At 42.4% G+C, this 14551-nt stretch overlaps 1 protein-coding gene across 1 annotated transcript in view; it reads right to left on the bottom strand.

Annotated features, from left to right (window-relative positions):
- Positions 1–14551, bottom strand: part of MEGF11 (multiple EGF like domains 11) — a 211939-nt gene that overhangs the window by 21334 nt on the left and 176054 nt on the right. The window contains 5 exon segments of the mRNA XM_086620149.1: positions 1406–1524; positions 8191–8424; positions 8577–8705; positions 11404–11532; positions 12227–12355. Of these exon segments, the coding sequence (XP_086476275.1) occupies positions 1406–1524; positions 8191–8424; positions 8577–8705; positions 11404–11532; positions 12227–12355 (740 nt within the window).

The following is a 14551-nucleotide window of genomic DNA, read 5'->3' as shown; positions in this document are numbered from 1 at the left end:
ATGCCCTGAAAATATCAGATCATTGTTTTTTCTTTTTTGAATATCAGGACAACCTGCTGCCCATCTACTCATAGCCAGTACTACCGCAGGGTGAGCAGCCTCCAGGCTAGTCCAAATGCATCACTCGGGTTTTAAAACTTCTCAGCAGCTTAACAGTTGAAGTAGCTCTGTGACAAGATGGCACTGCAGGCTGGGAAACCAGGATAGGTGCTTGCTTTGACCTTTTCTGAATTCATTTAAATTATTGCAACAGACCCACACTTATGGTGTTCATCTTAAATTTGACATTATGAACATTTGCACTTTCAATTTGGGGAGCAAAAAATGCATGATGCAAAAGGACCATGTACATTAGAAAACATATTTACACATCTGTCTAAACCTTCCTCTGAGAAATCTCTGGAGCCAGCCTTTTTATTACATTTTAATGAGATTTTCTTTTTATAACCAAGAAATGACTTACAGGAGCACATTGAGAAATATTTTTGCATACCCTGCCTCATACAATACTGTCTTTTTTGCATTAATCTTGTTCTCATGGCTTTCCAGTTAGCAGAGCTACATTTGGATTAAAGGCGACGCAACCTTGATGAAATAAATTGCATTTCCTTTTCCTTCTGCTCCCTACCCTTTGCCCCACCTTGGCTTACTAAGGCTCTAAAGGAAGAGTTGTCTTACTATTTACCATACTGTCCTGGGTTCAGCTGGGACAGAGTTAGCTCTTCTTTTTAGGAGCCAGAAGAGCTCTGTGTTTTGGTTTTAGTCTGAGACTTGCTCTCTAAATCTATTGCTGAAGTGGTGAATTGAGTAATAAGGCTTGTCCATGAATGGTCCTAGGGAATCAAGAGCAACGTGTGGTAAGTAAGGTACTCCCAGGTGTTCGAGCAATACAGTCTGAATAGCTCTGCTGGGGAGCTGTAAGTAACAGCAGAGCTCTCAGAATGCCCCTGGACAGAACAGTGCTCAGAAGCACCCTAGATACCTTCTTGCATCTATCTGCTTGTCTGTGTCAGCAGGAAATTTGTGTGTCTACTGATCTGGGAACATTGATATAGCAAAGTCAGATTACTGACTTATTGCTTCATTGATTTATTTTTGTTATAGGAATAGATAATTACAACTATCTAGTTATTTATCTTTTCTGAGAAGCAAACATACCTTCCAGTTGCTAAGACACGGAGCCTTATTGACCCACTGGAACTCCAGTTACCACGCACAGATATTACAAAGATACACACGGGGGGGAAAGCAGATCCTTTTGTGTCTGCCAGAGCTACCACGTCAGGAGCTGCTACACCACACTTCTGAGTAACGCTGGCAGACAACAGGATCCAACAGGCATTGCTTTGGTTGATTTCCTTGAACTGATAAGAACATTGCTACAGTGGGGTGGGATAATATCTACCTTACTGGAGCTGTTTCCATCCAGATTACTGGTAAAGAAGCGGGAAGTCACACCACATGAGAGAGTGTGGTAGCTTGGATTGGAAAAGCAATGCACACTGCCACTACCTTGAGATATATCTGGGAAGAAAACAAGTCATCACAAAATACTTTGGAAGCCGTAACGATTCTTAAGAAACTGAACACATGATCAAGTTTAGAAAACTGTTAAGAGTACTGGGTGTTAGAGAACACTCCAGATGAAATCTGTCCTGCATTATCATGGTGTGAAGCTCTTAACTATTAGCATTAAATACAAGCTAAAAAAGCAAAATATTTAATTAATACAGAGTTATGTTTTTGAAGATCTTAAAAGTAATTCCTAACAGTGCAGTTGCTTTGCAGGTAAGGGAAGAAATGCAAAAACTCAGGAAACACATGATCTGCAACACAATTTCTTTCTTAAACAGTGCAAGAACTACTGATGAGAGTAACCCTTGTAGTTACGAAACATTTAATTACAACTTTTTTGTTACAAAAAAGGTAGTCAATGTTAGAAATCAAGGTGCTATAACCCCACTGAGGAGTCCAAAACATTTTACGTAACTTTTTGCGCAGAGGCTTAGAAAACCAGAAAGCTGCAGCACTGAAAGGCAAACTCAGGCAGTCACACTGTTAGGCTTAGAGACGTTTTATCTATTTCCTTACTTCAACTTATGAACACATTTACCAAACACAATAATTTACCAAGAAAGGCATCATATTTATACTGGCAGTCCTAATGACAACATCAATCTGGTTGCAGCTTAATAACAAATTGATAAACACTTGGAAGTACCATCAGAAGAAAAACTTAAACTGAAGCAGCATCATTTAAACAGCCCTGTAAGAAGTAAAGGAATGGGTTAGTTTTAATAAACCATGGGCTTAAATTGCAGGCAGAAAGGTTAGTTGTAGAAAACACCTTCAGATGGAAAGGGTAATGAAGTGCTGGGATGGCTGGTTGTTGCCAATACTGGAGCTCTGTAATGAAGGCTGGCAGCAGATGGGTGAGGAAGGACAGGGATGTGGGAGGGGGTACCCAGTCACCCTCCGCTGCCTCTCCTTGCCCTCACGTTTGCATTCCTGTGCACATGCACTTTGCTTTGCTGACATCTGGTGGAGATGTAGATTTAGCTTAATTTACTGCAAAATATCCTGTTTCAAATAAGTGGGTTTATCTGCAGGGTGTCTAGTCCACAAGGGCTGTGGCACACAGCTGAGAGAGGAAAATGCACACCCAGATCTGACCGAGCATTTATTTTCTGCTGAAACATGCAGAGCAATTCTTGAGGTCAGCTCTATTTCGTAGGAAGTGCAGAGCCTTTTAGTTCTGGCTGTTTTCTGCGGTGGTTGCTAACAAAGTATCTCAGATCAAGATGTGATTCCAGAACCATAGTCTGCATTTAACTTCTTTCAGCTGGTCACTGCCCAGCACAGCAGCCAGGACTTTGCCATCTCTCCTGACTATAACTCCATGGTATTTGCAATGGATTTAACAAGAAACAGATATCTCTTGGGGTCTGCAAATGAGAGCTGGGGCTGGAACCCAAACACTGCCATCAGTGCATGCCCATCACAAACACAGCTGCTCACATACAGCCTTGAACCTACTAATGAGGGACTGGCAGCTCTCCAGGGGAGCAGAGCTCATCCCCCCTTCTCACAACCTGCGGTCCCAGTTAAATATAGACACTCGAATCCACAGCTTTCTGCTTTGTAGGTGAGTGTTGATGGCTGAGTCACACCAGCTCTGCCTTCCCCCATCCCTTATCTGTCGTGCCCTCGCTTCAGCTGCGGGCAAGAAGGACCAGAGGCACAGTCCTCTGCCTTTGCTGCCAGATACGAGGGCACACACCGACGGCTGCTGTGACACATTGCAAGTTCACACCCAGCTTATCCAGCTGTAGCTTGTTTCATGCACCCAAAACAAGGTGAAGGAGAAGTCTACCAGACCGCCCTACTGCTCAGCACAGTGCTGAATTGATGAGTCTGAGCTCGTACGCAAGTCTGCATCACCCAAAATCTTTTCTTCCTTCATTGCATGCAGCACCATACACTCAGAATTACTCCTTCTACACAGTTCCATTTGGTCGATACTTAAGTACCCACCCAGGCTGATTTACCTTGATAGCACAGTCCATTTTCTACACATTTATTCATGAAGCTCTTATAACTGCTGGCTGGAAATACATCAAATTCAAATCTAATGCTATCCCAGCTAAAAAAACCCCAAACCACAACTACAAAAAACTCTCCCTTCCAAAAGACGAGTATTTTACTCTGCTTTGAACAGTAAGCAAAGACTTAAATGCCTGTAAGAAAGGGAATGATTTAAATTAAAACAAAACAAAAAATCCCAAAGGTTATGTCAGTGTTAACAGGGGGAGATCAGTCCTGTGGAGGGATTCATGACGGCAGAGTCCTGCCGTGAGCCCCTCAAGCTTGAGGCTGCGCTCCAGTGGAAGACCCATGAGGTCTGGATGAAGGTCAGAACGCTCTGTCACTTGAAAGACTGAGCTGCTTCTGGGAGCCAGGGCTGTGGGGTGATGCAAAGAGCATCGGTCCCCATCCTGCCATGGCAGCAGGACAGTGTAGTGTGGAAACTGGGCACAAGGCCAACCATGAAAAAAAGGGAACAAGTAAGCACTCTGCAGTAAATACAAACCCAGATATCTCAAGCTGCAAAATGGAACTGTTTTTGTCTTCTTTTTGTGTGGGTCTTCTCCGCCCATACAGAGTGTCAGTGGGGTGGCTGAAGACTCCATGCAGGAGGGTTCACTCTGCCACCTCCTACTACCCATCATCTGCAGATCATTTCTGTAAATGTCTTGTCTAGGCTGCAGGATCCAAGATGCTCTATTTGTATCCAGCTTTACTTAGGTTCTGGCTCTCAGCATAAGATTCACCCAAATCAGAAAGTTTGTTAAGCCCTTGATAAGCCCTCAAGCATCACTGCAGCCCATAACCAAGTCTTTGTGAAAGTCCTGAAAAGAAATCTCTGCTGCTCTCCAGCACTACCACACAGTTTTCCCTTCTGTCCCCATCTCCTTGAATTAAACAACCTGTGCTTTAAAATCTTTTGTTGGATGCAATGTACTGTTCTCACGCTGGGGAGCACCATTTTGATTTCAGGCTTATTTGGGAAAGTCTGCTCTCAGATCCATGTGCTGGGGTTAAGCTCTCCCAGCGTGGGTGGTTTTCTTTCCCACTGGCTGCTGGGCAGAGCGTGTGTTTTGCTGCCACATCCTTCATCCACAAATGCAAGAGAGTCTCAGGGCTGCCCAGGGGGTTCCCCTTCCTTATAATCTCCCTCACACATGTGCAGGGATTATCAGCATCAGAAGAGCTGAAGACATAAAGACCAAAAACATCATCCAGAAATAAATTAATGTGCTGGAAGAAATTACTGCCTCCAGGAGCTAGGGATCTGCATATGTGACTCTATTCAGAAACACCACCACCACTACCCTAACAAGAGTAAACAAGCAAAATAACAGCAGTGGTGATTCAGCTTAGCTGTAATGTTACAACCCAGATAGGGCTGGGTACTGCAGTCATTGTTCAGGTGGAATTCTTGCCAATATCCATGGGTTTACACGGGATTATATTAATTGGACAAGTACATATGCACAGTATTCTGCCCTTAATCCACACACAAAACTCCAGGTGAAGGTTGAAATCCCTGTTACCTCTGTGTAATACTGCTGCTGTCCTTCAGTGTCCTCTGCAACATGCACTCATGTACACACGTGTTGCTCTTGCCATCCAGCCACGCTATGAGTCTCTATTTCCCATCTGTGATCTTGTCTCAGTACCCATCTCCCCATTTTCCATGGTGGAAGATGCATGTCAGAACCTTTGGCTGTCTTTCTGCTCCGTCGAAGTGAAAGGCTGAAAACAGCATTGGCAAGGCCAAAGCTGGGAAGGTTACCCATGGGTAGAGAGTTTCAGCAGGAGAATGTAGTGAAGGACAGTCAGAATTTGGCAGGGAGCTTTCAGGAGCCCTTGTCTAGAATTTGTAATTGCCATTCTAAAACAAAGACTAAAACTTAAACAATGCTGATGCCTGCAGACAATTTATAGTGAGATGAAGATGGAGAAGTGCAAGTTCTAACAAGTTCTTAGTCTTCACCTGCAAGCTCAGACAGCAGAGTTTTTCAAGGGGGAGGCAGCAAGAAAACTCTTCTTGTGACCTCCAGAAAGAGATGGCTGACCCCACTCAGCGGCAGCTTCCTGAGTGATAAAATTTATATTGCTACAAGGACTGCACTAAGAAAGAAAGAAGAAAGAAAAGGCCCAGTCCCTGCATCCCCCTCACTGACTGAGATGAACAGGAAGGAAACATTATCCAATTACTTCCTAGAGAAGCCCTGACAACACCACTGACCCACTGCTGTTTGGGATTGCAAGGACCTGGTACTTCAGGTTTTTTACAAACTGAGCTGACGCAGAGCAGCAACGCCACAAAGGCAAGAATTAAACTCCCTGTCATTGCCCAAGGACCAGAAGAGATCCCAGGTTCAATGCAGCTGAAGGGTGTGATCCCTCAGATATTTATGATGTATTCAGGAATACAGCCATCCCCCAAATATTTTTTTTTCCTCAAATACTTAAGTACTACATGGCATCAGGAGGTCTGGGATAGGTGGCTGCCCCTGAAAGGAGTGTGAAGAACACAGTATAGGCAGATGCAATGCCCACAGAGATATAACCTGCAATGACAGCCTTGGGCTACCAACATCTTCAAATGTGATGGCTTTCCCTGTGGCTGAGGAGGAAAGACATCTGTCTATGTTAACTCTGAAGGATGAGAGTACCCTTTCTCAGCGTTTGGCTTTTTTCGGACTTCTTGCAGAGTGTCAGACTGGGATACCATCAGGTCGATTGGGAAGCCTCCATTCATGGTAAAATATGGAGAAAAAAAAAACCAGAGGGATTTTTGTTTCCTTGTCTGAAAGGAGAAGCTCAATTACTCCAGCCGGGAACTCCCAACTTCAGCAATATTCTTCTTATTTTGAAATTTGTAAGTTGTGCCTCTTAAGCATCCTGGGTTACACACATTAACTAGAAAAGCACAGAAATAAATGAGGTGTAGCAGGCATTGTAAATAAATGGATAAAGTGTCAATACGAAAGAAATGGATCGTTGAAAGTTCAGAACATTTTTCTGCCCCAGCAGCTGTGATCTGCTCTCTTGGAACTCGGAGACTCGCTGCCGTTGAGATGTGCCCCAGTTGTCTTTTGCATGTTCATGGTCTGGCTCTTCAAATGATGTTGAAATGACAAATTTCAGGCCAAATTGTGCTGGCAACTAGCCAAGCATCAGACGAGCCCTCTCTTGGCAACAATTTCATACATTCCTTACCCAAATGGGCAGCTTAAGCAAGAGCCTGCAAAGCTAAAATTAAAAAATAAGAGGCAATGGGAGGAGGTCCAAGACTGACTTTTTTCCCCCCGTCTTGTAGCTATCAGAAGGAATGCTCTAGTATAGGCTTGCGTGGTCTAAACATGATTTTAGTCAATGGTGTACAGCAGACAGCCCCTGATGTGTGATGTGCCATCTCAGAAAGCCATGCCCCTGACATGAGGACTGAAGTCATGGTGCCATGACAGAAGCTCTTTGATTAAATTCCAGCTGTAGCCAGGCAGTAATATCATAGAATCATAGAATGGTTTGGGTTGGAAGGGACCTCAAAGATCATCTCATTCCAACCCCCCTGCCATGGGCAGAGCTCCTGCCAGGTGCATCTTGGACAGAGAAGTCCAGAATGAAGCTTCCAGCCATGCCACCCTGGGACAGCACAGAAGCCAAGCCAGGGCCAGCAAGTGGCTGGGCCTCGTGCACTCAGACTGGAAAGCAGAAAGAAAAAGGCAATGCAGGACTGGGAAAGCTGAGCTGCAACAGGCCAAGCTCTGCCTGTTTCACTTAGACTTACAGTTTCAGCCATTTACAGGGAAGCGAAGAAGCAAAGTGCAGTCAAAGGGCAGCAAACCCCGAGGAGATCCCCACTAGAGACAGACTGAAGGAAACAAGAAGGAAGGACAGCCATCTCCTGTCTGGCATCCTATCTGATATCGGCCATAGAGGCATGAAGAAGAATGACAGTGTTAAAAAGGAGATCCCACCCTCCAAATCTGTCCAGAACAGCTGTCCTCCATAGCAGCAGCAGAAGATAGAGAGAAGCAAGAAATGTGACCTCAGTATGACTTTTTTTTGATCTTAAAGAGCCACCTTCTTCCTCTCCCATGCTTTCATCAGCTCCTGTGAAGAAAATTCACACCAGCTGTCTAGATGACGAAGACTGGTCTGCACACAGAAGAAAGTGATGACGACTAGGACGTCTCAAATCACAAACTGCAACACAGACAGAAATAAACCCTTATGGCTGGCCCAGTCAATCCCATTCCTCAAGCAAAAAAAGTCCTCTTCTGAAGGTTTCACAGAGGGAAAACTTCTCTGCTCTACAAGAGCAATGCAGCTGATTTGAAAATGGAGTTGATGTATTCCGTGCAGCGTATTTCTTGCCTAGGCATATCCTGTGTCATGTTAAGTAAACTTTCATATACGAAGCACCTTAAATCAGTTTTAAGTTATGTTTGCTTTCCTGTCCCTGTTAAGTGTTAAAAGATCATGGTATTCAGGGGAAGAACAGAAGTGTCATTATTTTCGAGGCTCAATAACGCATGTTATACATCACAGAAGCTTATATTTCCCCAACATACAGGAATATGAGTCTATATTTGATTAACATAAAAAGACCCTTACCAGAAAGTGAGTAATCTGTATTAGTCATCCTCATGGCTGGAGTATAAGATACACTTGGCATGTCATGGCCCTTCTCCTTCTGTTTCCGTCGATACCACACAAACAGTGCCAGCAAGACCATAATAATTAGAAGGAGAATAATAATTCCAATGATTGCTCCCACTGAGTGCCTCTCTGATCCAAGAGCAGGGCTAATTTTAGTATAGGGGTTTAATTCTTCCATCATAAGAGCCGCTGTTAAAAGTAATTCATAACACACTGTAAATTGAATCGCGCATTTCATTTCTCAAATACTATTTTTCTAAAGCAAGTACATCATTGGAGGGGGAAAGAGAGAAGGAGAGAAAGAGAGAGGGAGAGATTTTACCGACAGAATTTCGCCGTACCTTGATCACATCGGATTCCCTTGAAGCCTGGACTGCAGTAGCAAGTACCTGTGACGTGGTCACACGTAGCATTATTCATGCATTCACACAGCTGTTTGCAACCATAACCAAATGTTCCTGGTGAGCACTCTGGGAAGCCAAAGAAAAAGATTTGGAAAGAATTCTGCTTTTTTTTTGAGAATGGGTGAAACGCTTGCCATGGAAAACGCAGTAAAAAAGCCTCCACGGTTTCAGCGTCTCTAGGACAACACTCTATTGAAATAATCATAGATAAACCTCTATTAAAAATAATAAAATTATTATTTTAAAGCAGGAGACAAACCTATTTCATGTACAGTTTGGGGTATTACTTATTGAACTGGAACTTTCTGGAAAAGTCATACAAGGCTTCACAAAGACGAAACAAAGAACAGGTAGAGAGACTGTAAAAGGCTTAATAAATATTACAAGACCCAGAATTTAACAGGGCATGAGCTCAGAAGCTGTAGCCAACATCTTGAAAAAGCACAGCAATCTCCACCAACTCTGCAGAGTTTTTTTAATGGGGCTAGTTGTAAAGAAAAGTTTTAATGTACTTTTATATGAACACAATAGATTTCTACCAAACAAATCCTGCATGCTTTCATGCTTATCCCTACCAGTGCTAGAAGATGAATATAACATTGTAGGTGGAATTACAGAATTGAGCGTCTCAACGGTTTGATTTGCTCTGCTTCTGTATTAGGATTCCTAACATAGAAGGAATTTCTATCCCGTCTTTGTATTTCTATCAAAGACCAAATGATTGAATGTCCAGCTGAGAAATTTATTCATACAATTACCATGATGGGCTATTACAATAAATCTGCAGGCAGCTTCCTATACTTCTTGAGGCACTGTTCAATAATAAATTGAAAGAAACAACTTCTGTCACATCCCACTTATTTCTGTGGAGAAGGCCATTACTGATTGCATGCATACTTGCTATGATTCTTTAGAATATAGATTGTTTGTTTCAAGATGTGACTTCTTGTGTGTCACAGCAAATATTTTGCATAGCATGACAACACCTTCCCCATGTCAGTCTCTAAGTAACTGCTAGTAGCCAAAATTCAATATTAAGTAATGAACAGTGGCCAGTATCTGTACAATGATTTGCAGGGCATATTAAAGTTGTATCTCTTTCATCTGCAGGTCTCCAAACAAGGAAAAATAAAATTTTTACAATTAATGCTCATTCTGGTATTAATGTGTAGCCTGCTTAAAATGAATAAGGCCTAAATTTTTGGACTGCACCACAGAAACAATAGCTGCATTTAGGCATTTCATCTGCAACCTGGTGTGACTGCCCATTCAGCAGGATTTTGAGAAGGAAGGGGTCTTAACGAAGAGATACTTTTAGATTAAACAGTAGAGAAACAAATAAACACGTTCGTAGTTTGGATAGAAAAGAAACCCTCCGGCTTTGTACAGAGGTGAAATTATAAACGCAGCTTCTTGTATAAAATCTGCTCTGATGCAGCTCTACCATGGAACGTTTCAGTTTCCTGTTTTATTTATGGCTGCAGTAAGGATGTACACAAACTCACAGCAAATTGGCCACTTACAGAGTTGCAGTGGTGCCACATGTGATCCTCACACGAGCATGCAAATTTAGTCTGAGATACAGGCTTTGCTGAATGCAAGTGTGTGCAAAAGAAAAGGTGTTCCTGAATTTAGTTATGTGTACAAATACTTTCATAAAGATCCATGTAGTGAGCTACAGTTAAGAAGATTTCACTTGCAAATCTAGCAGGAATATTACTATATCACCATACTGCCAAAAGACCCAAAACCCTGTGGAATTAATGCCTTGGTAAGGCGAGATGGATTTCACCCTGCATTTGGAATCCAAGTAAGTGTGTGAGAATTTTCTTTTGATTTACTATACTGGACAAACAAGTAATTATTCAATCCCAGCACATACAGTTTCCACTACCCTCATTCTTTGTTCTCAAAAAAAGCCATTTGGCACAGCGTGCTAAATATGCCAGCAAGACATTGACAACAGCTGCAGTAAGATGTGCCTGTACCCTTGCAAGGTAACTGAAGTTCATCATTAAACACTTGCTCACTAGTCAAGTTAAACACAAATCCTTCAAAAAACAGAAAGAAACTTTTTTTTACTTGATCTGTTTTCACTGTAAAGATGAATCTTTATATAGTCCACATCTATAGAGTAACAACTTATGCAAGAATATTTCTTGGAAGGCAGAGCACAGAAAGGACTTATTCCCTGGATGCCCCATCCCTGGAATTGTTCAAGGCCAGGCTGGATGAGGCTTTGGGCAACCTGGTGTAGTGGAGGGTGTCCCTGCCCATGGCAGGGGGGCTGGAACTAGATGATCTTTGAGGTCCCTTCCAACCCAAACCATTCCATGATTCTATGATTCTTTTAACCCTTCTGTCTTCCTTCAAGCCTAGGGAAACCTGATGCTGCTGCTCTCAACATCGTTAGCAAGGCATGATGCAGCTTGTGTTTTTCTATTAATTAGATATTAATTGGATACAAGTTGTTTGGGAAGGTAATGTCCAGTCAGCACTGAGTGCAGTGACTCGTTTTTGTCTCACCTAACTTTAGGCTGGGAAGGGAAAGGCCTGATTTGCAGAGGATTCACTATTTCTTTACGCTTAAGTAGTCCATCTAGCTTTCCAAAGATGCCTTCTCCTCCCTATGGATTATATAAGGTGCCTGGGGTTACTGTCTTGCTGACATCAACACCTCATTTAGGAGCCTATTTCTGCAAAGAATTCTGAAACACACCCCCACCCCGGAGAAACAGAAAAATGAAGTCAAGTCGCTACTTACTTTGCTCACATTGTTTGCCTGTAAATCCAGTCCTGCACGTGCACTGACCAGTGATGTGGTCACAGTCCGCTCCGTTCTGGCACTGACAAACATTGGCACAGTTTTTTCCATAAAAAGCAGCTGGGCAACCTTTCAGGGATCAGAATAAGGAAAGATTAAGAAACAAGCTGAAGCACAAACTCCGATGCGTTATCAGCACAAAATACGCAGGCCTATAAACCTATGGATTTTCAGCCTCCGTATATTTAATAACATTTATTCAATCACATAAGTGCAGAGATACTACAACAGCCAATTTTCCTGAAGCAGTGTTTCTCGTATCGTATGGAATTGCCTCTTAAGTGTTCCAGAAGAATGAAAACTTGACCCATCTATATAAACCACATTTTCAAGAAGATGGCTAAACAGAAACTCTCTCGAAGGCCAGAGATCAATCAATTACTTGCAAGTGCAAGAGCCTTCTTAAAAGGCTCACAAGAATTTTCTCTCCTCTTTCGTACCGTGCTGATAATTTGGCACGAGTGGGATGAGAAATCTCAAAAATTTCCTCACTCAGACCACACACACCGGGGCTTTAACAAGCAGACTGTGGTAATCCTGATGATGAATCAGTACTCTAAATGATCGAGCCCTCCTTTATTGAGTGCCGAAGGCATAAAAAACCTTGGAATTCTTCAGGAGTATTTTCTTCGGGGTGATGTGAAATTATCACAAGCAAGAGGGAGGTGGTTTAACAGGGAAGACTGCAATACTTGGAAGAGACACGAGGTAGCAGCACATACTTTGACAGATTCCCTGGCAAAACTGTCTCTGAAAGGCTTACGCTGAGTGCAGTAGAGCCCCGTCCAACCATGGGTACATCTACATTCTCCATCGTAAGGGCTGCACATTGCTCCGTTGTGGCAGTTGCATGAATGAAAGCAATCAGGGCCCCAAAAACCAGTGGGACAAGCTATGAAAATAAAAAAGATTTGTCAGCTGACAAAAAGAAAAAAAAAATAAAGCAATGATACCGCGTTAGTGCTGCGGAGGAACAACGATAAGGGGAGAACCTGAGAGACACCAGCAAAGGCAGAACTTGGCATTGCAGAGCTCGGCATCGCCGCAGCCATGACCGGTTCTTCCAAGTCAACGACTGCTTTGCAAACCCAGGTGCCAACCTGCAACCTCACCCATGGTGCCAAGCCCTGGAATGAGGGATTTCCTCCCCATGTAGGTCAGGTGGCAGGATCAGGTCTTCACTGTGAACGTGCACTGACAACTCTTGAAACAGAAACCCTCAACTCTACATTACTCTCAGTGCTCCACCCGCTCTCCTTGCCTTACCAGCATCATCTACGAAGACAATTTAGAGAGGGTTTGAGGATATGGAAGTAATTTAATTTTCTTTTTGATATTCTGGAACTCTTGCATAATAAAGCACAGCTATTCATGGTTTACTTTTGCTATAAAATCAACTACTAAAGTTACAATTCATTTGAAGCAGAGAGCGCTACTCAAATTACGTAAAAATGTAAAGAAAACTTCTTACAGGGTGAATTCTCATCCACAAAATCAGATTGCTTTTGTTGATGGCGCTAATATTAAATTAAAATCTCCAGGCCTATATATATTTCAACAAGTACAATATTAATACATTTTTCAAAAGTTATTTTAAGCCTCCTTCCAAAAATGAATGCGATAAGTTAGTTATTAGTGCCAGACTAAAAGATCCAAAATGATGATAACCCTTCAATGTAACAACTATGTTTTTGCTTTAAAAAGCACTTTCCAGTGCTTCCTCTTAAAGACATGAATTAATAAGGCATGGTTCCCAGGAAACCTGAAAGTACAGAAACCGTGCCTATTTCCGTGTGTGCCTTTGGCTCCAATTCTGACGATAAATGCAACTTTCTGGCATATGTCAGCCATCTCCAAAGCCAAAGTGAAGAGCAAAAAAATCCCCTGCCATGACGTAAATCAAAGAAAAGGTCACTGAACTCACACAATGCAAACCTGAACAGGATTTGGCCTAAAGTGCTCGTGCTATAAGCAACCAGAAATACTTTTACACCACCTTTGTAAGCCAGAGCTGCAGGGGCTGTTAGTGTCTCCAGAACTGGCTCTGGAGTTGGAGCTAAAATTATCTCCTTCGTATCTCCACCTCTCGGTCATTCCAGGTTAACTGGTGCGGAGGGAGGTCGGACCGAAATAGCTCAGTCCTGGAGTCGGGTACGTGGGGCCAGGTTTGAGAGGAGCCTGGTGTGGGGCCAGGTTCACGTTGGGAGATTTACACTTTCTTTACGAGAAGGTAACTGAGGGAACAGTCAGGTTCCCACTTTGTTCATCCAAAATACAAAGTTGCTATCACGGAGTCCTTCTGCCTGCTAAACTGGAAATTGCTGCTGAACCAGCCTGCCTCCCTTCATAAGAAAAAACATCTTTTTTCAAGGTTAATAGAAACTAACACTCATTTCCCAATTACATGGCTAAATATAACGAGGAATCTGTGGAGCTTTCTGTCTTTTTCTCTTTTTTTCTTTTTCTATTTTTGAGTGACAGCAATATTCTGCCTGTGGAAGACGCACAATAAAAGCAAAATTACAGCCGTCTGTTTTTATCCGATTCCTACTTTATCACTTGAAGTTTAATATATTTTACTCTGGAATGCTGTCTAATATGCTAGTTGTATCCTGAATATGAAGTAACAGTTCTGAATGATAGGATATTGCTTCCCTCTGTGATCTATCTTCAATTAAGGGATGCTCTCAGGAAATGACACTTTGGGATCAGCAAATGCCAATCTTCTACCTGGGCAATTTTCAAGAAGAAATCCTCCGTCCCTCCAAGCCCACATTGACTTTTACAATTAAATTACATTTAATAGAAATATTTCAGCTGCGTAATTTCTCCGTTCTGGGGGCCTGGTACATGAAAACATTTACTTGTTAATAATTTCTAATGCAATAGCTGAAAGAAAATGATTTCAAAAAATAAATAAAAGGGAATACAGCTAGAAATTAAAAAGGAGCATGGAGCTTACTTTTCTGATAAGTGCTTGTGACCTCTCTTTGCTGTTGCAGAAGCTAGTAACAGCTTCTGCAAATTCCAAATGCAGAAACGAATTCAAGTCAAAGCTAACTTAGATTAATTAAAAGAAATAAGCTAT

This window comes from Tauraco erythrolophus, chromosome 14, assembly GCF_009769465.1.
Source record: "Tauraco erythrolophus isolate bTauEry1 chromosome 14, bTauEry1.pri, whole genome shotgun sequence".
NCBI lineage: Eukaryota > Metazoa > Chordata > Aves > Musophagiformes > Musophagidae > Tauraco > Tauraco erythrolophus.
Note: the sequence above shows the minus strand (reverse complement) of the source record. Positions and strands in the feature narration are given on the sequence as shown.